This window comes from Ictalurus punctatus, chromosome 19 (assembly GCF_001660625.3).
Source record: "Ictalurus punctatus breed USDA103 chromosome 19, Coco_2.0, whole genome shotgun sequence".
Taxonomy (NCBI): Eukaryota; Metazoa; Chordata; class Actinopteri; order Siluriformes; family Ictaluridae; genus Ictalurus; species Ictalurus punctatus.
In genome coordinates, this window is record NC_030434.2 from 1,248,001 (window position 1) to 1,273,899 (window position 25,899).

A 25,899-nucleotide genomic window follows, 5' to 3' on the forward strand; every position below is an offset into this window, starting at 1 on the left:
TCTCAAATTATTTTTGTTCATTTATTTGTGAAACTAATGGTGGCTTCCAAATCTTTTAGTGTTGAATATTAAGTTCAAGTTAATATTAAATTCTACTTAATTTTACATTTGTAAGATTGTATAAAATCAGGTTTTTTGGTTCATAATCTGTTAGTCAAATAATAGTTCTTACCTTGATTTATATACAATATACAGTGGGGGAAATAAGTATTGAATGCGTCAACATTCAACAAAAAGAGCTTATTCACATGAAATTTTCACCAGACTTTGGTACTAAATCAAAAAATCCATAAATATAAAGAAATCCAAACATTACAGTCCATAAATGAAGTTATGTGTAATAAAGTGGAATGACACGGGGGGAAAAAAGTATTGAACACGCTAACTGAAATTTATTTAATACTTGGAGGAGAAGCCTTTGTTTGTAATGACCGATTCAAGACGCTTCCTGTATGAAGAAATTAATGGGCCGCAGTATTCAGGTGTGATTTTGGCCTGTTCTTCTAAACATATTGTCTTTAAATCTTGTTCTATTGGATTCAAGTCAGGTGATTGACTGGTCCATTCTAACACCTTGATTTTTTTTTCCTCTGAAACCAATTGAGAGTTTCCTTTGCTGTATGCTTTGGATTGTTGTCCTGTTGGAAGGTTCACCTACGTCTCATCTTCCTCATCCTAGTGGATAGCAGCAGCTTCTTCTCAAGAATCTCCTGGTAAAGGGCTCCATTCATTGTTCCTTCAATTATATGAAGTCTGCCAGTACCATGCGATGACAAACATGGCAGACTTGGTACTGGCCCCACAGCATGATGCCTCCACCTCCAAACTTCACTGTTGGTAAAGTGTTTTAGAGTGGAGTGCATTTCCTATTGTTTTCTCTGTGACGATGGTACCTGCTGCCTCCAAATGTTCTGGAGCTCTTTCCGAGTGGTCCTTGGCTCTTGGGCTACTCTTCTGACTATTCTTCTGACTCCCTGGTCAGTAATCTTCTGAGGAGCTCCTATGCGTGGCTGGTTGTTGATGGAGTAATGTTGCTTCAACTTGCGGATAATGTCCCCAGTGGTGCTTACTGGAAGATTCAGAAGTTTTGAAATACATCTGTATTCAATTCCATCAATGTTTTGCAACAATAAGGTTGTGAAGGTCTTGGGAGAGCTCTTTGCTTTTACCCATCATTAGATGTTTCTTGTGTGACACCTTGGTAACGAAAAGCCTTTTTATAGACCATCAATGTACTATCCCAGTTGATATTAATTTGCACAGATAGGAGGTACTATTACTTTCTAAGTAATTACAGATTTCAGCTGGTTCCTTGCCTTACCTTTCCTTGGAGAACTTTTTTCCCTGTGTCATTCCACTTTATTACAAAGAGATAACTTTATTTATGGCCTGTTATGTTGTGAATTCTTTATCATTTTGCATTTCTTGAGTTAATACTGATGTCTGGTGAAAATTTCATGTGAATAGCCTCATCGGAAATATACTTAATGAAAAAAATTGATGCATTCAGTACTTATTTCCCCCACTGTGTATGTGTATACAGTGAGGGAAAGAAGTATTTGTTCCCCTGCTGATTTTATACGTTTGCCCACTGACAAAGAAATGATCAGTCTATAATTTTAATGGTAGGTTTATTTGAACAGTGAGAGACAGAATAACAACAACAAAAAAAATCAGAAAAACGCATGTCAAAAATGTTATAAATTAATTTGCATTTTAATTAGGGAAATAAGTATTTGACACCCTCTCTATCAGAAAGATTTCTGGCTCCCAGGTGTCTTTTATACAGGTAAGGAGCTGAGATTAGGAGCACACTCTTAAAGGGAGTGCTCCTAATCTCAGCTTGTTACCTGTATAAAAGACACCTGTCCACAGAAGCAATCAATCAATCAGATTCCAAACTCTCCACCATGGCCAAGACCAAAGAGCTCTCCAAGGATGTCAGGGACAAGATTGTAGACCTACACAAGTCTGGAATGGGCTACAAGACCATTGCCAAGCAGCTTGGTGAGAAGGTCACAACAGTTGGTGCGATTATTCGCAAATGGAAGAAACACAAAAGAACTGTCAATCTTCCTCGGCCTGGGGCTCCATGCAAGATCTCACCTCGTGGAGTTGCAATGATCATGAGAACAGTGAGGTATCGGCCCAGAACTACATGGGAGGATCTTGTCAATGATCTCAAGGCAGCTGGGACCATAGTCACCAAGAAAACAATTGGTGAAACACTACGCCGTGAAGGACTGAAATCCTGCAGCGCGCGCAAGGTCCTCCTGCTCAAGAAAGCACACATACGTGCCCGTCTGAAGTTTGCCAATGAACATCTGAATGATTCAGAGGACAACTGGGTGAGAGTGTTGTGGTCAGATGAGACCAAAATGTAGCTCTTTGGCATCAACTCAACTCGCCGTGTTTGGAGGAGGAGGAATGCTGCCTATGACCCCAAGAACACCATCCCCACCGTCAATCATGAAGGTGGAAACATTATGCTTTGGCGGTGTTTTTCTGCTAAGGGAACAGGACAACTTCACCGCATCAAAGGGATGATGGACGGGGCCATGTACCGTCAAATCTTGGGTGAGAACCTCCTTCCCTCAGCCAGGGCATTGAAAATGGGTCGTGGATGGGTATTCCAGCATGACAATGACCCAAAACACACGGCCAAGGCAACAAAGGAGTGGCTCAAGAAGAAGCACATTAAGGTCCTGGAGTGGCCTAGCCAGTCTCCAGACCTTAATCCCATAGAAAATCTGTGGAGGGAGCTGAAGGTTCGAGTTGCCAAATGTCAGCCTCGAAACCTTAATGACTTGGAGAAGATCTGCAAAAAGGAGTGGGAAAAAATCCCTTCTGAGATGTGTGCAAACCTGGTGGCCAACTACAAGAAACGTCTGACCTCTGTGATTGCCAACAAGGGTTTTGCCACCACGTACTAAGTCATGTTTTGCAGAGGGGTCAAATACATATTTCCCTCATTAAAATGCAAATCAATTTATAACATTTTTGATATGCGTCTTTCTGGATTTTTTTGTTATTCTGTCTCTCACTGTTCAAATAAATCTACCATTAAAATTATAGACTGATAATTTCTTTGTCAGTGGGCAAACGTACAAAATCAGCAGGGGATAAAATACTTTTTTCCCCTCAATCTGTGTGTGTGTGTGTGTGTGTGTGTGTGTGTATATGTATATATATATATATATATATATATATATATGTGTATATATATATATATGTATATATATATATATATATATATATATATATATATATATATATATATATATATATATATATATATATATGAGAGAGATAAGTCCTATTGTTTAACCTTTTGATCTTTTGTTAAACAAAAGAAATCACAAAAATACTCTGCTCTCATGGATATTTAACAATTGCACACAAAGCACTTTTTATCGTTGTGTGCAACAAAATGGCATGGCTATTTATCTACGCTCAAGGTGGAGGAGGCACTTGCGAGCTACCTCTCTCCACTGATGGCAGATAATTACGGGGGCCGGATTGCATCCAAGCCATGTAAGGCCACCGTGGCATTGGTGGGAAAGCCTATGCAGTAGTAGTCTTGCTTGGGGGTCACTGCAGACAATGACAGGGTTGCAGGCCTACCAAGCAGACCTGCTGAGTCAGCTCGCCATATGGCGGCATTAAAAAAAAAAGCCAGTTCCTTCCCTGTTGTCTCGAGCTCACCCGGGCATCCACGAGTGGAGCCTGGGCCAGCACTAGTGTGAGGGAGACCCAGAAGGCGAGTATGGCAGCCCACCAACCCCCACAGACAGCCAGGGGAACCGGGCGGCCACAGTCGCGGTCTACTACTAGGCCTGATCTGAGAACGGTCATAAAGGCCAAGCAGGCAAAGAAGAGCGGTCCTGAGGGGCCGTGGAGGGATGTATCTGGGGCCATGAGGTTGTTAGGGCGCCTCCCCTAGCCAAGGTGGTCCCCAAGTTTTCAGTGTTCTCTGGTCAGCGAGCTGTCACAGGTCAACGAAAATCTGATGCTTCCCTCCAATAGAATGTGGAATAGTTAATGTCATTAAAAGACCATCGAGCAGCATGCAAATGTGCCCAAATCTGCCCAAATCTGCCAAATGTGTCTCCATGGGTTCTGGCTACCGTAGAAAGGGTTACCGGGTCCAGTTATAGCTTGACCCCCCCCCCCCCCCCCCCCCCCCCCCCCGTTCACAGGTGTGCTCACCACAGCAGTCAGCATAGACCAGAGCCCAATGTACCCCGTTCCTGAAGAGAGGGAGGTTTACAGCCATTATTTCCTCTTCCGCAAAAAAGTGGGACTATGCAGCCAATTTTAGATCTGCATCATCTGAACCATGTTTCAGTTCGAGAACTGGTTTGTGGCGATAGATCTAAAAGGTGCATATTTCCACATAGGAATATCACTAGCTTTATCCCCTTGCACCTTTACAAAGTGCATGGATGTCACTCTGGCTCCATTGGGACTCCAGGGCACCTGTGTACCAAACTACCTGGACAACTGGTTAATTCTAGCACGATCCAGGGAGCTGGCGATTCAACATCGAGATGTTGTTCTCGCCCACATGAAGAGCTTGGGGCTCAGGTTGAATGTCAGAAAAGTATGCTTTCCCCGGTGCAGTGCACAACTTTTCTAGGGGTTATAGGATAAAGCTGGATCTTGGGAGACTTTGGGGTGGAGTCCACACATGTGGCCTAGGTCACATCTGTATGCTGCTCCCCCCATCGCTCTGCTCCCACAAGCTCTAGCGAGAATTCGCCAAGACAGTCTGCTAGTTGCACCTTTTTGGCCAGCTCGAACATGGTTTTGAGGAATAATATCCCTGCGAGATGGCACTTCTTGGGGAATTCCCGTCCACAGGGATCCACTGTAGACCAAGTAAACTGCGCAATAGCTACAGTCCTGGAGCTCCTACAAGAACATTTCTCAGAGGGGTGGGCTGCTTCTACAATCAGGGTTACGTGGCCGCCATTTCGGCCAGCCACGCCCCTGTTGAGGGAGCTTCTGTGGGGCAACATCCTCTAACTTCGATGTTCATGCGTGGTGTCAGACGGCTGAGGCCCATCTGCAGGCCGCGCATACCTTCCTGGGACCTTCTGTGGTCCTGGAAGGTCTGTTGGGTGCCCCATTCGAGCCCCTAGAGTGGATCTACTGTCTCAAGCCGGAGGGCTGATTTATCACCCTTGGCCAGAACTACGGAAACTGTGGGTCTGGTCCCTGGGGGGCACCAGCTCATAGATTCTGGTCTCACAACTGAGATTGTAGAAACCATGTTAAATGCTACAGCACCATCCACAAGGAAATCGTATGCACTCAAGTGGCAGCTTTTTGTCTTGTGGTGTGAGGAACGTCAGCTAGACCCAGTGAACTGCGCAATAGCTACAGTCCTGGAGCTCTTACAAAAACGTTTCTCAGCAGGGTCGCTCCTTCTACAATCAGGGTTACGTGGCCGCCATTTCAGCCAGCCATGCCCCTGTTGATGGAGCCTCTGTGGGGCAACATCCTCTAACTTCAAGGTTCATGCATGGTGTCAGATGGCCAAAGCCCATCTGCAGGCCATGCATACCTTCCTGGGACCTTGCTGTGGTCTTGGAAGGTCTGTCAGGGGCCCCATTTTAGCCCTTAGAGTCAGCCTCTGAGAAGCTTCTGACTCTAAAGTTAGCTCTTTTACTAGCCCTGACATCTCTCAAGCGAGTGGGAGGTCTACAAGATCTTTCTGTTGCCCTTTCCTGCCTTGACTTTACCCCTGGATTAGCCAAGGCCTTCCTGTATCCTAAGCCGGATTATATTCCTAAAGTGCCCATATCGGCTGCCCACCCTGTGGTGTTGCAGGCTTTCTGCTCTCCTCTGTTCCTCACACCGGAACAAGAGAGGATGCACCTGCTGTGTCCAGTAAGTGCCCTCTGTACTTACGTCCACTGCTCCGGCCAGTGTCATAAGTCGGAGCAGCTGCTGGTCTGCTTTGGCAGTGACAGGAAAAGTAATGCTGTGTCAAAGCAGCGCATCTCTACTTGGATAGTGGAAGCGATCTCTAGGGTTTACGACACGTGGTCTCGCCACGCCTCTGGGCATAAGAGCTCATTTCACTAAGGCAGTCCAAAGGGGTATCCTTGCAGGATGTGTGTGCGGCTGCAGGGTGGTCTATACCACACACAGTCATTCGTTATTACAGCCTGGATACCCATTCCACCCCGGGCCCGAGTGTCTTGCAGTGACCCTCGGGCTTGGGTATTTTTGAACAGGCCCTTGGTATGACGGAGTGGGTATTCCCGTTCCCATACTGTTATGCTAAATGCAACGTCGAAGTTCCCTTTGAAAGGGGTAACCCCAGGGTAACCCTGTTCCCTGAGAAGGGAACTTCGACGTTGCATAGCACTGTCATACCAGGGCAGGCCTGTGAATTGCGCCTTCGCTTCAGATAATAGAGGTTGGCGGCGTGGTTCACAGGTGCTATATATATATATATGCGCTTAATTGCCACGTCACCTGATCATGGCAGGCCTATAAGTAGAGGCATGATTTTACACAAGCTTCAAATACCGGTCATGCACACAAGGCGTTCCCATACTGTTATGCTAAATGCAACGTCGAAGTTCCCTTCTCAGGGAACAGGGTTACATGAGTAACCCTGACGTTCTCCAGCTGTGATCCTTGGAGGTTTGAATCCATTTGAATTGTCCTCTTCACAATGCATTGATACAATATAGATAAACATCCTCTTCCCGGTTGATTCATAACATTTCCAGTTGGCTGGATCTTCTTAATTAATGCCCTTGTGGTGGAAATGGGCATTTTCAATGCTTTTGCTATTTTCTTATAGCCACTTCCCATTTTGTGAAGCTCAACAACCTTGTGCCGCACATCACAGCTATATTCCTTGGTCTTACCCATTGTTATGAATGACTAAGGGAATTTGGCCTATGTGTTACCTCATATTTATACCCCTGTGTAACAGGAAGTCATGGTTCAACAATTTCCTGTTCCTAGTCACCCAGGTGATTAAAATATGAATGGGAATATACGTCAAATATATTTTTCTCATATGAATTCATAGGGGTGCCAACAATTGTTGCACACCTACATTTAGCAAAGATATTTTTTGGATAAACCTGTGTTGTGTTTGCAGTTGCTTTATATCCATGAGAGCAAAGTATTATTTTTTAACAAAACAGCAAAAGATTAAACATTAAAGATAATTTTTCACAGCCTTCTTTGCTCATATTTACAAAGGTGTCAAAATTACTGGAGGGCACTGTTTGTACACAAAATTCATGAAGTGGAAACATGTTTTTAGAAGTTTTTGTAAATGTATTTTAAAAAATCAAAAGCTGAAATTTCTCATTTAGATAAATATTCATACCTTTTCCTAAATGCACACCCAGTTGAACTCAGGTGCATCCTGTGTGCTTTGATTGCACTGTATGACCAAAAGTATGTAGAGACCTGACTATCACACATATGTGAGCCTTTAACTGTTGCCACAGTATTAGGAGCACACAATTGTCTAGAATGTCTTTATACGACATGGAAGGCATCCACATCTGCTCTACACAGATCCTCCACTGGTGTCCCACAAGGCTTAGAACTTGGTCCTCTTCTGTTCTCCCTCTACACTCTATCTCTTGATTCGGTTATATGCTCACCAAGAGTTTTCAGTTTTCATGACATGGGATTTCAAGCCACTGCTATGTGGAGGACACTTAATTCATCCACTCCTTTCCTCCCTCAGACACTCAGCATGTCTGGCAGAAATCGTATCATGGATGACAACTCATCAGTTGCAACTTAATCCCAGAAAAACTGAACTGCTGTTCATCCCAAGAGATTCATCCCTATGTCATCTTGTGATCTCCCTGGACAACTCTCAGATCTCGTCATCTGTCACAGCACGTAACCTTGGGGGAACCATGGACAATCACCTGTCCTTTTCCTCTCACATTGCTAATCTGTCATGCTCATGCCGATTTCTCCTTTGCAGCATCAGAAGGATTCATCCATTTCTATCCACACAGGCCACTCAGGTGCTTGTTCAGTCCCTTGTTATTTTGAGACTGCCTCTTCCTCTGAGCACCTGCAACTAATTTGATCTCTGCAACTAATCCAGAATGCAGCTGCACAGTTTTTTTTTCAACCTTCCTAAGTTATCCCACAGCACCTCATTGCTACGCTTCCTAAACTGGCTTCCTGTAGCTGCCTGCATCCAATTTAAAACACTGGTGCTTGCCTAGAAAGGCCAAAAATGGACCAGCACCCACCTACCTTAAAGTACTTATCACACCCCGCACTGCACCACGCTCCTTCCGACACTCTAGCATGGATTGCTTCATCCCCCAATCCCTCAGGGTACAAGGAAGGCATGAATCAAAACTCTTCTCTGTTCTGGCACCAAGGCATTGAAATAAACCTACCCTAGATGCCCAAACAGCTGAATCTTTAGCCGACTAAAGATGTACCTCTTCATGAGGTGCTTAAATTAAACAAAATAATAATAATAATAATAATAATAATAATAATAATAATTCATAGAGTAGTAGTACCTGTAGTATTATTATTATTATTATTATTATTATTATTATTATTATTATTATTATTATTATTATCCTGTGTTGTACTATATTACCTACTCAACTGATAGTATTCTTAGTTCCTGACCTTGTGAACCAGTTTGAGTATGTATTTATTGATGGAGACTTCAAAGCACTTTTGCAAGTCACTGGCAAATGCCATAAATGTAAATTTATGCTGTAATGTAGCATTTAGGGACCTAGCTAGAATCTGTTCCTCACCCAACATCAGTGCCTGACTTCAATAATGCTCTTGTGACTCAATAAAATTCCCACAGCCACGTTCCACATTCTACTAGAAAGTCTTCCAAGAAGAGTGGAGGCTGAGGGAACAACTCAATATTAATGCCCATTGTTTTTGGATGGGATGTTCATCAAGCAAATATGGAGGTTATAATCAGGTGTCCACATCATTTTGTCCATGTAGTGCATCTTGAAATATCTCTAGAATAGGAGTCCACCTGTGGCAAACTGAATTGATTGGACATGATTTAGAAAGACATATACCTGAGTCTATAAGGTCCCACAATTCACAGTGAATGTCAGACTAAAAACCAAGTCATGAAGTTCATGGAACTTCCTGTAGACCTCTGGAATCAAATCTTGTGGAGACAGATCTGGGTGAGGATATAATCCCATTTTTAAAGGTTTGAATGCTCCAAACAGTATAGTGGGCTCCATTAATGTGAAATGAGTTAGGAACCACCATAAATCTGGCTAGAGTTGCCTGTCTGTCCAAATTCAGAAACCTTGCTCATGGTAGTGACTAGAGAGATGAATCTCATGAGTAAAAATAAATAAATAAATAAATAAATAACTAAAAAACCCCAAAAACAAACTTTTAGCAGGCATATGGACTCTGGGAGCATGAGGAAAAGATTATCTGGTCTGATGACACAAAAAAATAACTCTCTGGGATCAACTCCAAGCACTGGCACTTTCATGTCTTGTGAAAACCAGGTACAACTGGCTAACACTCTACAGTAGAGCATGGTGGTGGTAGCATCATGCTTTGGGTACACATTTCAGTAGCAGGGACGAGGAAACTGGTCAGAATTATGGGAAGGATGTATGCAGCTCCACATCCAGGGAGAAACTGCACAAGTGTTTTAAAGCTTGTACAGACTTCCAAGAAGATTCAAAATCTTGTAATTGCTACCAAAGGAGCTTCTACAAAGTACCAAATAAAAATCTGAATACTTATCTAAATGAGAGATTTTAGTTTTGGATTTTTACATACATTTAAATACCAAATTATATATATATATATACACTAGCCATGTATGAAAGGTTTTCCCTTTCAGTTTCCTCTTCAGGAGGTAAAATGCTGCTCAATTGGGTTAAGGTCTGGTGATTGACTTGGCCAGTTTAAAACCTTCCACTTTCTTTGCCTAATGAAGTCCTTTGTTGACTTGGCAGTGTGTTTTCGACAACACTTACTTTTCCAGCCTTTTGTTGCCCGTGCCCCAACTTTTTTGAGAAAAAAAGTTGTAGCCATGAAATTCAAAATTACCTTATTTTTGTCTTATAATGGTACATTTACTCAGTTTAAACATTTTATTTGTTTTCTATGTTCTATTGTGAATAACATATGGGTTTATGAGACTTGTAAATCATTGCATTCTGTTTTTATTTACATTTATTTACATTTTATACAGTGTCCCAACTTTTTTGGAATTGGGGTTGTATTTTCATGTCTTTATACCATGTAGATACTCAGTGTACACCCTTTATGCGTTCACACACCAACATAATCATACACGTGTGGAAAGTAGTCTCCCATTTTGATACATATCCAATACACTCAATTGGCAGTTCACACTGGAACTATCCTAATGGTCAGACTGCAATAATGGTGAAAGTAATAAGTCAAAGACTTTCTCCGGTTCGGGGTTGCAGATTCAGACTTGGATAGTGTGCACTTCGGCATAGTGCATTCTAGTGCCCTCAGCTGCAGACAAAGATAATGCTATGAGATATGTTGTCTTTACTGGACACTGCAAATACAATCATACACACACAGAGACAGAGAGAGAGAGAGAGAGAAAGAGAGAGAGAAAATGAATGAATGAATACAACAACTAGTGCAGAAAGAAAAGAGAAAAACTTACACATACACTCATAAAACATAAAATGCCTTTGTGGCAGCTATGTGACATGAGGTTAGCAATGCAATATCTTTGATCTGTCTTCCTTCCTTTAAAGCCAGCTGACCCTTCTTCCTCTTCTCATTCCTCTGTGGGAAGACAAATGGTAAGAACTGCCGGGGAATCAAACCTCACAGTCTATCCCCTTCATTAAACTTAACCTTCCAGTCATTGTAGCCATCCAGGCTCAAGCATGTCATACTCATGCACCTCCATGGAAATGCAAACTCACAAAACATGTCTTAGATTACTGGGCAGATATGTTTCAACCAAAATGTGGAATGTGTCTATTGTGTTGTTGTGGCCCCTTTCATGTCCAACTCATCTGTCATCATCACCATCTGTCATGGTGCACTTTGGTCACATGAGCATTGCAACTCTCTGTGTGATATAATGCTAGCCTTTTCCTGATTTTTTTTTTTTTTTTTTTTTTGGCATTTACCAGGGTGCAATATTACAAAGGTCAGAAACCAACTGGTAAAAATATATTTGCCATGGAATTAATGTATTACCTGTTGATTCTCATTTTTTAAATTATGTTTGGGCTATATGTCAATGTGTCTGTACATACATACATACATACATACATACATACATACATGCATACATACATGAGAGGAAATGATTATCTCTTTTGTTTTTGTTATTTTAAATATTTTCACTGCATATAGTTTATCCACTTCAAATTTACACACACAATGTCTTTTGACTTTGATAAATATGAACAAAAAATATGCATTAGAAACATATGTCAAAAAAGACACTTATATGGAAAAGAGCACTGTTGAGAAAGTACTAATGGAAACCTGTGAAATGACTTGACAAGGGCTGCGTAGGGAGATGTACTCATGATGTGATAGATCTAGAGTATTTTGGAAAGGAAGAGTGGAATAACGTTGCCAAATCAAGATGTGCTAAGTTTCTAAGAGTGCTGTATTACAAGTAAAAGGTTCTTTAACAAACTAGTAGTTAAGTGTTGTGCAGCGTCGTTGTCTTCTGAATCTGTGAACAAAAAATACGAGTATGGTAGCCTGAAAACAGGTTCTCGCTTTGGGAAAGACATTTTTAAGACTAATATTTATTTATTAATTTTAAATTTCTTCAGCACTCACATTAAATATGTTATAGCTGGAGAAGGTTATAAAAATATGATCAAGGTTTTGAACATTCCTGGAGCACTATAACAAAATGGGGAAAAAATGGCCCAGCTCAGATACTACCAAGAACACCAGAGGTCCTAATTTGTGAAACCAATAGAGTTAAAATATATAGAGAGCATGCTGGTCACACGATCACATTCTTTCATGGAGAGCCTGCGAGATCTGCACTTGTGAAGTCTGATAGCTCTGGATTATAAATTATACGGTTACACGACCACATTATAATGGTTAAAAGGCCTCTTTAGTAGCCCTGAAACAATACTAGAGGCAATGGGATCAAGCATTTTGGCTGACTTTGTAGCTCTCTTTCTGCCACAGTGCCCATTATGTTTCTGTCAATAAAGTCCCAAGTACAGACATTGTTTGTTTATTCAATTAACATTTTGGGGGAAATTTACACATGTATTTATTATTAGGATATGGTGAACCTGTAGTACATTTTGTTTACAATATTCAGAAATAAGTCATAAGTTTTCTTCATTCAAATTTTGTTCAAAATATTTTGAGAATTGAATCAAATCAAAATTGTGAAGCCAGTGCTGTGCATCAAATCGAATCCCTAATAAGCCCCTAATAGAGATGCATCTGAAACAACTCAAATTTGTAATTGCTGCAAAAGGACTATGATCACTCTGGAAGGTGAATACTTTATTAATTAAGCAATGTTTAGATTTTTTATGTTTAAATATTTCTCAGGACATCTAAATAATTTATTGAATCGAATTTCTTTAGACAGTCACTTCAAAAGAAGCAGAAAAAAACTTACATTTATACTTATATACTTACATACTTAATATACTTACATTTGATGTTGCAACACAGCAAAAAGAATAGTAATAAAAAATTATTTCTGTAATAACGAATGCTTCCTGCACACTTGGCCATCACAACCAGATGTGCTTATTAAACATCCTTTTCCAAAACCATGGGAATGCAGAAGGTCCCCCCTTTGCATCTGTAACAGTCTCCCCTGTTTTGGAAGGCTTTTGATTAGATTTTGGAACGTGGCTATGGGAATTTCTACCCGCTCAACCACAAAAGTATTAAAGAGTTTGGGCATTGATGTTGGACATGAACGCCTGCTGTGCAGTCAGCATTCCAGTTCTTTAAAAGTGTGGTTGAGGTCAGTGCTCTGTGCAGGACATGGGATTGTCCACTCCAGCCATGACAAATCATGTCTTTAAGACATCACTTTGTGCACAGGGACTAATTGTATTGCTAAAACACACAAAGATATTCTAGATATTCTAGAAATTTTTTATGTATATATATATATATATATATATATATATATATATATATATATATATATATATATATATATATATACGACAGCATTGTCTCCCAAAGTTGATCTTGTTACTGTAAATGCTATAGCATATGATTAATAGAATTTCAGTTAAACCATTCAGTAAAGCCATGTTCCTTGTAGATAACTATCAGAATAGAAATGTTTCATTGTGGGATAAACATGATCAGTCAAAATAATTTTGGATTGATTTGCAATGACCGTTTGTACTGATTAATTTCATGACCAAACAAATGACATTGTTTAACTAAATGACTAAACTGACCAGTCTACATCTCTGTACACCAGTACCTATGGTTTTTCCACTACTGAATGAATGAATACACAAGTCCAAAATGTGTATTTATCTTTGTAATATGGGGATTTATGTTCTGCATCCTTTCTGTTATGTTCTGATACTGTAATTTATGCCTTCTTGTCTTGAGCTCACTGTAGGATGTAATAGAGAAAAAATGCATATATTAGTTATATTATTAAAAAATATGTCTGTGTTTTTTGTGTCTGTATGTGTATGTTGGGATGGGGTGGTTCCTGTGTGTATGTGTGTTCGTGCTTTCTTGTCTGTCTGTGAAATACTGAAAGGGTCTCCAGAATACAGAAGATAATGCCAGGATTTCCATTACCTTCTTCCGACTCTTTCGAGTTATGAGACTGGTAAAGCTGCTTTCACGTGGAGAGGGAATTCGAACATTGCTGTGGACCTTTATTAAATCTTTCCAAGTGAGAAGTGGCTTAGATTACATTTTGGAAATTAATTAAAAAATAAAATAATTAATGAAACATAAAAATATACAAATAATCCTTTTTGATTGTATTTGTTTTCTCTCTATCTGTAGGCACTTCCTTATGTAGCATTGCTCATAGTAATGCTTTTCTTCATCTACGCTGTTATTGGAATGCAGGCAAGTCTTCAGTCAATATCCTTTGTCTTTACTTTTCTTTATATTCAATATAGATACAGGCATAAATGCACAAAATTATGCAGATACAGATCAAGAGCTTCAGTCAAAGTTTATAACAAACATCATAATAGGAAAAATGTGATCTCAGTAACTTTAACTGTGGCGTGGTTGTTGAAGCCAGATGGCTAGTTTGAGTATTTCATAAACTGCTGATCTCCTGGGATTTTCATGCACAACAGGCTATAGAGTTTACACAGAATGGTGCAAAAAAAAAAAAAAAATCCAATGAGCGGCGGTTCCTCAGACAAAAAAACACACCTTGTTTTTGAGAGTGGTCAGGGAGAATGGCCTGACTAGTTTGAGCTGACAGTAAAGCAATCGTAACTCAAATAGCCAGTCTTTACAACAGTGGTGAGCAGAAAAGCATCTCAGAACATACAACATGTCAAACCTGGATGGGCTACAACAGCAGAAGATTAAATCTGGTTCCACTCTTCTCAGCCAAGAACTGGAAATAGTGTCCATTCACAACTCCATACAAATTTAAACTCCATTTAAACCCTAATGACCTTTTTCTAGTGACCAATAATTTGAAGAAGTGTGACTATTTGATAGACATAAACATATTTTCCTTTGATTTGCTAACCTTTTTAGATGATGTTGTTGCACTAACAATGGGAACTGCAAAAAGTGCTATTAGAGGTCAACTGGGGCAGGGACACTCTCCTCCCCATGCTTGCTATTCAGTGGAGTAGAAGGAGTGGACAACACATGGCTGAAGAAAATGTTTATCTTTGCCAATGCCATTTTTTTTGTTCTTTCACCTGGTACAGTCATACTCACACACACTTTTATTTTCATAATGATTTTGTAATATTGAAGAAAAAGTAAGCATTTAATTATACCCGTGAAGACGGGCCATGACACAAATCACATACTATCATGCTAGTATGTCAGTACTGGAGCTGCATGAGTTATCAAAATTTCAATACTTTTTCAATACTACAAAGTATGGGTGTAATGATGCACTCCGGTCATGATTCAACTCGATTCATGATACTGCCTTTATAATTTTCATTTGTTTAAATTCTCAATATATTTTGAACAAAGAAAATTATGACTGAAAAGACCCAGGAGTGGGCATCCCAGCAAATTTAGTCCAAGGTCAATGCTTGGAAGTATAAATAAAAACCCAAGAGCTACACTACTTGACTTTCTCTCCAAAAATAATTTGGCAGCATGACTTAGGTTTGCAAAATTCTTTTGAACAAACCACTAAAGTTCAAAAACAATATAATTTGGACTGATGAGACCAAAGTGGAGATGTTTGGTCATGATGCACAGTGCCGTGTTTGGCTAAAACCAAACACAGTATATCACCACCAGCTCCTCATACCAACTGACAATGATCCCAAGCATGCCAGCAAATCCATATCTGAATGGCTAAAGAAGAAAAAAACAAGCTGTTGGAATGGCCAAGTCAAACTCCAGACCTCAACCCAACTGAGATGATGTAGTGGTATCTTAAGAGAGCTGTGCATAAATGAATGCCCACGAACATCAATGAACTGAAACAATTTTGTAAAGAAAACTAGGCCAAAATTTCTCCAAAACAATTTGTGAGACTGATAAACGCCTACAGAAAATGTTTACTTTGTAATTATTGCTAAAGGTGATTCTACATGTTGCTGAGGTATTGGATGTACTTGTGTTTTCCCCACCTGGTTTCTGAGGTAGGTAGTGCACCACCTATGCACTAGAACAGAGAAGAGCCTTGATGCCTTCCTTGTACCCTGGGAATGGCTTACTTGCATCTTTTCAGTGAATGTCAGCCATGCTCCATGGTGTAAGGGTGGCTAAGGAAGTCATATGCCATGGCAAGAGGGTGGCTATAGAAGTATGCATAATGCAGGTCCTCTGATGCGAACCAGTCTTGTGCTTACATGGCATGAACAACATCTGGCAACTTTAGCTTTCTCACCAAACATCCCAGGATGTTATAACACTGACAGCCAGAGAGTAGTGGCATAAGATGTGAGAAAGGTTTCATGCACTGAGTGAAAATTCACCCAAAACTGTACCAATGAGAGATAAATTGTGATAATGATTACTGGTTTGCTCACAATAAAACCGTTGTCTATACAGACTTGCATCATACTGTTTGTAAATGCACATTACAGAAAACATCAACAATTAAGGATGCACTGAATCAATGTGTGCAGAGCTCACAAACTTTCATGCTGCAGTACATGCCGCCTGTTGCACTGACTCTAATATTGATGAAGTGCTTCAAGAGGATCATCCTGATCCATATCCAGATCGTCACACCTGACACTCTGGACCCTCTCCAGTTCACATACAGAGCAAACAGGTCCACAGATGATGCCATCAGCACAATGATACACACTGCCCTCACACAACTTGGGAACAAGTACAGCTATGTTCGAATGCTGTTTATCAACTATAGCTCAGCATTCAACACGGTGATACCATCTATGCTTGCCAACAAGCTTAGCACACTTGTCATGCTACCCACCATCTGCAACTGGGTTCTGGACATTCTAACAGGGAGACCCCAGTCTGTTAGAATGTTAGCTGTACTCAAAGCAATATATTTTTTAAACTTAACTGGTTTAAGGAAATCTGTTACTTGATTTGAGTAAACACATCAGGTTTTACAGTGTATTATTATTATTATTATTATTATTATTTATTATTATTTTTAAATATATATTATTATTATCCCCACAGATGTTTGGTAAGATCGCACTGACAGACAACAGCCAGATCAACCGAAACAACAATTTTCAAACATTCCCGCAAGCTGTGCTGCTGCTTTTCAGGTGAGCTCTGTCTTTCTCTCTGTCATTTGTTCCAGTACCTTTTATTGATCAGAAGACCAAACATAGTGTAACCATGTGTATATTGTTGTGTGCCCATGTTCAGATGTGCAACAGGTGAGGCCTGGCAGGAGATAATGCTGGCCTGCTCCCCAAACCGCCCATGTGAAAAGGGTTCTGAAGAGGCCCCTACCAGTGAGGAGTGTGGCAGTCATTTTGCCATCATTTACTTTGTCAGTTTCTACATGCTTTGTGCTTTTCTGGTGAGTGCTTCCTGCTATATTTGTCCAATAGAGCTGATTCAAAATCCTTGAGACATAGGTTTAAGGCACATGCTTTAATCTTTTTGCTCATTTTTGTCTGGTTTAAAACAATGATGTAAATCATACCCACCAAATTAGTTCCTAATGATTTGTAAGGTGGTCTGGGAAAAGCTGTTGGAAGTTGCTAGAGCTGACATCTGGAAAATTGCTAACCTTGCTTGCAAAATGTGATGATAAGGGGTTTGTATGGTTCCCTACTGTAGCATAACAGAATCGATTCAGTCCAAATGTCTGCAGTGCACCTATTCTGTCATATCCTCATTTTTTAAATTATGTTTAAATGTTCTATACGTTATAAGTAACTATGCAGAAAAAAATTACTAGTTCTTCATTAACATTTATGGTTCTTTTATAATAACTGCTGATTAATTATGATCATATTGTCATTCATTTCCAATAGCTAAGCTTTACTTTCCTTTTGAAGATCCAGTACCTAATATATCTCAATCTATTTCAATACCACACCATGTAAATATCTGACTTATTAGTGTATACACAAACAGGTCTACTCAGAGTAACACATGGTCAGTGTTACGTTTCTAAATAGTCAGTAAAGATATAAAGTGAGAAATTGACAAAATAACCAGTAAACATACAGTGTAGTAATGAGTAACAAATATTTTCCATCAACTTACATTCAAAGGTGTTACAAAACATGAACACTTCAGTAATTAATGAATTACCATATGAAAATTAAGTGGAACAGTATTATTAAGTGAAATGTGGTATTCATTACCAATTACTGAAATATTAGATTAGGTTGAGGTATATTAGGTACTGTAGTAGATCTCCACGATTAAGGTAAAGCTTAAGTATTTGGAATTATTGTTAATGTGATCAGTACTTAATCAGTATTTATTATAAAAGAGTCATAGTTATATAGTAGTTTTCCAGGACATATGTAAGTACCATAAGGATTAGTGAACAATTACTCATTCATTCCCTTTTAGGTCCTGCATAGTTACTGATGAACGGAAAAATAATGTAAAAGTATTATAATGTGTTACCAACATTACTAACAATTAACCTAATAAGAAAAAAAACTGACTGAATTATTCAGTGATTATTTCCCAACCAATGTAAACACAAAGATCAACTGCAGCAAGTGACTTTTATCTCAGAAAAAATGATCAGACAGTGTATCTGATCTATGTATCTGTATGATCAGAAAGTATATGATAATGAGCATTTCTTATTGTAAATGTACAATTCTTTAAAATTTGTCAGTAATGTTAGGTTATAAATGTAGAGATAGGCATGGTGTATTTCTGTGGACTTGGAATTAAAATCCTTAAATGGGATTTTCTGTGTGTTCACTTTCAGGGTGATCAGACTTTCTATGCTATAATAAATGTTGTAACTTTACTTCTGGTTGAAATTTCTGAAAAAGAGAAACATATTATTTTACTTAAGGACACCTTGTAATTTTCACAACTATGTTTAAATTTGTCTTCACAGGATCTTCACAGGCCTTCACAGACCACCAGACAATGACGGTATATACTCTCTGCTTTCTTGTCTACAGATTATCAACCTGTTTGTGGCAGTTATAATGGACAACTTTGACTACCTGACACGGGACTGGTCCATACTAGGACCACATCATCTTGATGAGTTCAAGAGGATATGGGCAGAGTATGACCCTGAGGCAAAGTTAGTCACTTCTGTTCTCTTAAATGTATAGGAAAACTTTTTGTTGTTCCTGAGGTTGTTTATGATGAATGCTCCAACAGATAGGTATGCATATATTGTCTGCAATCTGATATAACTCACAGAAGAAGTAGTGTTGTTTGATCATTCACCTTAAGGTGCCTTAAATTGGTCAGATACAGAACACAACTTGCCTTGGCAGCAAAACCATAGGTATGGGATCCAAAAACTTGTTTATGCAAAATCCTATGATACAAATAATTTTTTTCACATGCATATTTAGCATGTTCTACATTGCAGCTAGTTAAATTTCAAGTGTTAGTTTCCTGCAACAGAATCACATAAAAGCTTGAAAAATATTCACATATTATATTTCCTACAATATATGTTACCTAACATTTCAAACTCCCCTGCAGAATGTAAACTAATAACACTGTCAGGCATTCTGTGTTCCAGTATTAGTCAGCATTTATGGCCAGTCCAGAGTATCTCTAGAAATAATCAGTGATGTGTGGGCCACAACACACATTTCAGTATGAAACAGAAAGGTGTACAGGAATTAAATTTAGAATCGGGAAATTAGAATTTATCTGTGGTCTTTATCTTGGGAGCCAGTAATAAATACAAGCTTCTTGTATGTTAACATAGGGGAAGGATTAAGCATCTGGATGTGGTGACATTGCTTAGAAGGATTCAGCCACCCCTGGGGTTTGGCAAACTCTGTCCCCACAGAGTGGCCTGCAAGGTATATATATGAAAAAAACACCATGCTTTACACATATAAGTAGTTTACACACACCTGCAAAATTGCAGGTCTTTGTGACATAAATAAACAAAGATAAATCATGCGAGATGATTTTCCAGCTTTAATTTTCCAGCAAAATTTAAGTGAAAAACAGAAAAAGAAAAAAACGTGCAATAGTCTGGTTGCATACATGTTCACACCCCTTAACTAATACTTTGTTAAAGCATCTTTGGCTTGTAATACAGCACTCTTTTTGGGTAAGAGTCTACCAACTTAGCACATCTTGATTTGCAAAAATGCTCCAGATCTATCAAATTATTCTAATATTTTGAGCTACTGGATTTTTTATTTACATAACACAAAGATGGGTGTTGTAGTTAAACCAAGTAAAATTAAAAAATGGTGGTTTTGCAATGCCAATACATAGAGGTAACTTTCGAATTCCTGGACCACTTGAGATTGACTGACCCTTTAGTATATCAATGATTCCCTCTATCTTGACCACAGCTCCCATACTAGGTGAAGAGAAGCAGCCCCATAGCATGATGGTATCACCACCATGCTTAACTGTGCGTATGCTGTTCTTTGGGTGATAAGCTGTCATGTTTTTGAACCAAACATATGTTTTAAAATTATGCCCAAAAAGTTCTAAATTGGTCTCATGAGGCCATTGTGCATTTTTCCACATAGTTTTGCAAAATTTAAGTGGGTTTGGATTATTTATTTATTTATTTATTTATTTATTTATTTATTTATTGAGCATGAGAAAGGGCTTCTGTCTTGGCACTCTACTCCACAGACTAGACATGTTAAGAATACAAAAGATTGTTGGATTGTTGTCACATGCATGGAGTGACCAGTATGTTCAGCTCCGTTAATATTGCTATAGGTCTCTTGGCATCTGATTTGACTGAACAACTTTACAGTGTTCCGTGGTTCATCTGATGTTTTGGAAATTTTTGTACCCGTCTTCTGACCTTTCATAATGAATGCCTGTACATGTTTTGTAAGCTGTTCACAGACCATAGTTTCAGCAGTCAGTTGAAACCAAAAAGTTGTCAAGAAAGTACTAAAGAAAGAGTTGATCATTAATCAAAATCACTTCACTGAAGACAGGTATATGATTTTTTGAAGTTTTAAGGTGATTGGTTAATTCTGAGCACAGTCACATACCCCATTATATAAAAGGGTGTGCACACGTGCAACCAGGTTATTGAAAAAAAAATTTTTCATTTGAATTTTGTTGGCTGCTACATCATGTCAAAGGTCGAAAAATATCTGACATAATTTATCTAAATGAAAAAAAAATTACATCACAAAATTCTGCAATTTTACCAGGAGTGTGTAGTGTTTTTGTATCCCCTGAACACACATGCATACATTATTAAAAAAAAAAAAAAAAAACACAACATATGTGTCCACCTTTACATGTATGTATGTATGTATGTATGTATGTATGTATGTATTGTTTTATTTCAGCGCCTGGTATCCATGAACATGCCTCTGAACAGTGATGGCACAGTAATGTTTAATGCTACTCTGTTTGCCCTGGTGCGCACAGCCCTTCGCATTAAAACTGAAGGTATATTATTCTCAAGTGATATCATTCTTACAATCCTGGTTAAGCTATCTTTAGCTCCTAGTGCTGAGATAACATGCATACATACAGTATAAATCAAAAAACATTAACACTTTATGTGTGGTGTTAGGTAATCTGGAGCAGGCAAATGAAGAACTGAGGGCAATAGTAAAAAAGATCTGGAAGAGGACCAGTATGAAGTTGCTGGACCAGGTTGTGCCCCCAGCAGGAGGTCAGTGATGAACTTGGGTGTGGACAAGAGTGGATCTAGAGTGGATCCACAAGAGTGGATCTACTTAAACTACTCTCACACACACGCGCACACGCGCACACACACACACACACACACACACACACACACACACACACACACACACACACACACACACACACACACATACATACATACATACATACATACATATATATATATATATATATATATATATATATATATATATATATATATATATATATATATATATATATATATATATATATATAAAATGATAATTTTCCTCAATAAATAAATGACCAAGTATAATATTTTTATCTCATTTGTTTAATTGGGTTCTCTTTATCTGCGTTTAGGACTTTTGTTAAAATCTGATGATGTTTTAGGTAAAATTTATGCAGATTCTAAAGGGTTCACAAACCAGAGGAGTCCCAGCACTGGAACAGACAAAAACATATAGAGAAAGTCCTCACCGATGCTGACATTGCAGCAACCCTATGTTAGATATGAGTTTAACCTAGTTTAAAGTTTAAAAGATATATGACAACCACAAAATGGGAAAAGGTAAACCAAAAGAGAAATATATATATATATATATATATATATATATATATATATATATATATATATATATATATATATATATATATATATATATATATATATATATATGGATGCCTGATTCTGCACCATTGTGGAGTAACTGTGTACTTACTAGGTTCTTTAGGTTCTTTGTGTAGGGCTTGAGGATAAATGTGCTCTGATGTATACAGGAACAAGGCTGAAGTTGACATGCAACACACTGCAGTGAGACATAACAGACCAGTCACTTATCCCTCTTTGAAATGTGCCAGTAGCAAGAAATACAAACATGGATAAAACTTGGACACGCACTGTAATGACACAGGATCTTGTTGAGAATTCTGCCATTTGTACTACCTCAGCTTACTGCTACCATATGCACCGATCAGCCTGCCCTCCTAATATGTAGTGGCATTTCTGCTTAATTGAACAACAAGTCTTATTCATCTCACAATGCATTTGGGTTGGCTTGCTGTCTTTATTATTATTATTTTTAAAATTATTTCTTTAATGCTATTAATATGATATTACATTTGTGTGTAATTGAAATAAACAAGCGATTAAAATTTGACATTGTAATCTATATATTAAAATGCAGTAATTCCTTTGCAAATTCTATGATTTGTGGTGAGGTTTACATTACTTAGACCTCTTATGTGTAAATTTACTGAGGAGCACAAACAGGCTACAAACATATTTCCAAAATTACAGGATTTACAAACAAATCTGTTTGCATCCAGTTTAATAATCTTTTTGAATCATAAACCATTTTTAATATAGGTGGTGTTCTGGTCCTATTTAATTATCCAATAATCCTTACAGTCCTTATTCTCAAAATGTTCTTCCAATGTGTAATCGTTTTGCTGTGTATTTTACCTGATTTTGTCCAAATTTGCCAACCTATGAGACGTTCAAGTCTTCCACCACATCTTGTTGAGCCACTGCTCATGCATCACAGGGCAGTAGAAAGCATTAAGAAGAAATGCTAATTTCCCTCTGCCATATACCGCACGATACATAACAGGGAAATGTGTAATGCCATCCTTCCCCCACAGAAAACGATTGTGGATAAATTCATACATTTAAAATATATATCCTGAATTTATATATTCCTGTAAAGCTGCTTTAGGACAATGTCCTTTGTTAAACATGCTATACAAATAAAACTGAATTGAATTGGATGGTGTTGTTGAGATTTAAGCTTGTAATCAATTGATAATAGGGCAAACACTTCAGGAGTCCATCTGACACATATACTGCTATATCTTTATAAGATTACTGTTCAAAGTAATATTTTTCCCTAATTATATTGAATTCTGTGCTATTCCTTGAACAGATTAAAAGTACAATCCAAGCATATATATGGTCATAAAACACTTCTTTCTGAAATGACTGAGAATGTAATCATGCTTATCAATATTTATATTGATACTATTCTCTGTTTCCAGATGATGAGGTGACAGTTGGGAAGTTCTATGCCACATTCCTCATCCAAGAATACTTCAGGAAGTTCAAAAAGAGGAAAGAACAAGGCTTAGTGGCTAAAGTGCCTCCAAAAACAGCTCTCTCTCTGCAGGTGGGCCTAACACTGAATCTATATATACTGTATATGCCATAAATATTTTACATAGATATATTACCTATCTTTTGGAAGAATTCCCTCCGTTCCCTCCACAATTACAATTACAGAGATACAGTGCATCCAGAAAGTACCCACAGCGCTTCACTTTTTCCACATTTTATTATGTTACAGCCTTATTCCAAAATGGATTAAATTCATTATTTTCCTAAAAATTCTACAAAAAATGCCCCATAATGACAACGTGAAATAAGTTTGTTTGAAATCTTTGCAAATGTATTAAACAAAAAAAGCACATGTACATAAGTATTTTCAGACTTTGCTCAATACTTTGTTGAAGCACCTTTGGCACCAATTACAGCCTCAAGTCTTTTTGAGTATGATGCTACAAGCTTGGCACACCTATTTTTGGGCAGTTTCTCCCATTCTTCTTTGACCTGATGGACCTCTCAAGCTCCATCAGGTTGGATGGGGAGCGTTGGTGCACAGCCATTTTCAGATCTCTCCAGAGATTTCAATTCTGTGCTCTGGCTGGGCCACTCAAGTGCATTCACAGAGTTGTCCTGTAGCCACTCCTTCGTCATCTTGGCTGTGTGCTTAGGGTCGTTGTCCTGTTGGAAAATGAACCTTCACCCCAGTCCAGATCCAGAGCGCTCTGGAGCAGGTTTTCATAAAGGATGTCTCTGTACATTGCTGCATTCATCTTTCCCTCGATCCTGACTAGTCTCCCAGTTCCTGCCGCTGAAAAACATCCCCACAGCATGATGCTGCCACCACCATGCTTCACTGTAGGGATGGTATTTGCCAGGTGATGACTGGTGCCTGGTTTCCTCAAGACATTATGCTTGCCATTCAGGCCAAAGAGTTCAATCTTTGTTTCATCATGGTCTGAGAGTCCTTCAGGTGCCTTTTGGTAAAATCCAGGCGGGCTGTCATGTGCATTTTACTGAGGAGTGGCTTCCGTCTGGCCACTCAACCATACAGGCCTCATTGGTGGAGTGCTGCAGAGATGGTTGTTCTTCTGGAAGGTTCTCCTCTCTCCACAGAGACATGCTGGAGCTCTGTCAGAGTGACCATCGGGTTTTTGGTCACCTCCCTGATTGACTAAGGCCCTTCTCTCCCGATCGCTCAGTTTGGCCGGACGGCCAGCTCTAGGAAGAGTCCTGGTGGTTCCAGACTTCCTCCATTTACAGATGATGGAGGCCACTGTGCTCATTGGGACGTTCAATGCTGCAGAAATGTTTCTGTACCCTTCCCCAGATCTGTGCCTCGATACAATCCTGTCTCGGTCTACAGACAGTTCCTTGGACTTCATAGCTTGGTTTGTGCTCTGACATGCATTGTTAATTGTGGGACCTTATATAGACAGGTGTGTGCCTTTCCAAATCATGTCCAATCAACTGAATTTACCACAGGTGGTATGTTGTCATTATGGGGTATTGTTTGTAGAATTTTTAGGAAAATAATTCATTTAATCCATTTTGGAATGAGGCTGTAACATAACAAAATATGGAAGAAGTGAAGCGCTGTGAATACTTTCCGGATGCACTGTATAGTGGCCCAACACCATTTCTTTAGAAGACCATATTGGGTTCCACTCCTATCAGCCAAGAACAGGAAGCTATACTAAGCACAGGCTCACTGGAACTGGACAGTTAAAGATTTTTAAGAAGACCAGATTGTTAGGGACACAGAGACTGGGGGACCCAAATACAGAACACATACACAGTGACCGAAGGTTAGCAGGATTTATTGACATGAAGAAGAGGCTGGAATGTATGATAAAGGACTGGGATAAAGTGTAGCTGGGGTCGGGATTCAAACTTAGGTCCATTGCGGGAGAGTCGAGGGCTTAGCCGAAAGTGGTGTGAGAGCTAATGCAGCGCTGCTGAACCACAAGGGAGGTAAGAAAGCAGGCAATAGCGTGGGTGGTGGACCACACTGAAGCCTGAACAATCTGGAAATGAGTAGTTGACAAACTGGGGTTTATATACACTGTTGATTTGATGAGCTGACGAGAAGCAAGTGAATCCATGATTCAATCAGATTTGATTTAACCTTTAAACACATACCTTGACTTGACATGGCTCAGCGATTTACTGCAGAACAAGTTTCTAATCAAATATTACTGTTGTTTGACAATGGATCTGATAATGAAGCTGTCAGCAAACAAAATATTTATGATTATGAACATGATAGTAGCCTATTAGAGTAACATATTGAATGATTCAGATCTCGAATATGAGCCAGATGCTGAATTTACCTGGTGAAGCATAGAAGG

At 39.0% G+C, this 25,899-nt stretch overlaps 1 protein-coding gene across 2 annotated transcripts in view; it reads left to right on the top strand.

The window, feature by feature from the left end:
* Positions 1–25,899, top strand: part of cacna1c (calcium channel, voltage-dependent, L type, alpha 1C subunit) — a 317,859-nt gene that overhangs the window by 244,806 nt on the left and 47,154 nt on the right. For both annotated transcript variants that reach the window (XM_017494341.3, XM_047162132.2), the window contains exons 33-42: positions 10,773–10,820; positions 13,766–13,903; positions 14,020–14,085; positions 16,837–16,928; positions 17,032–17,188; positions 18,774–18,901; positions 19,547–19,643; positions 21,123–21,225; positions 21,353–21,454; positions 23,488–23,615. In XM_017494341.3, the coding sequence (XP_017349830.1) occupies positions 10,773–10,820; positions 13,766–13,903; positions 14,020–14,085; positions 16,837–16,928; positions 17,032–17,188; positions 18,774–18,901; positions 19,547–19,643; positions 21,123–21,225; positions 21,353–21,454; positions 23,488–23,615 (1,059 nt within the window). The remainder of the gene's footprint in view (positions 1–10,772; positions 10,821–13,765; positions 13,904–14,019; positions 14,086–16,836; positions 16,929–17,031; positions 17,189–18,773; positions 18,902–19,546; positions 19,644–21,122; positions 21,226–21,352; positions 21,455–23,487; positions 23,616–25,899) is intronic.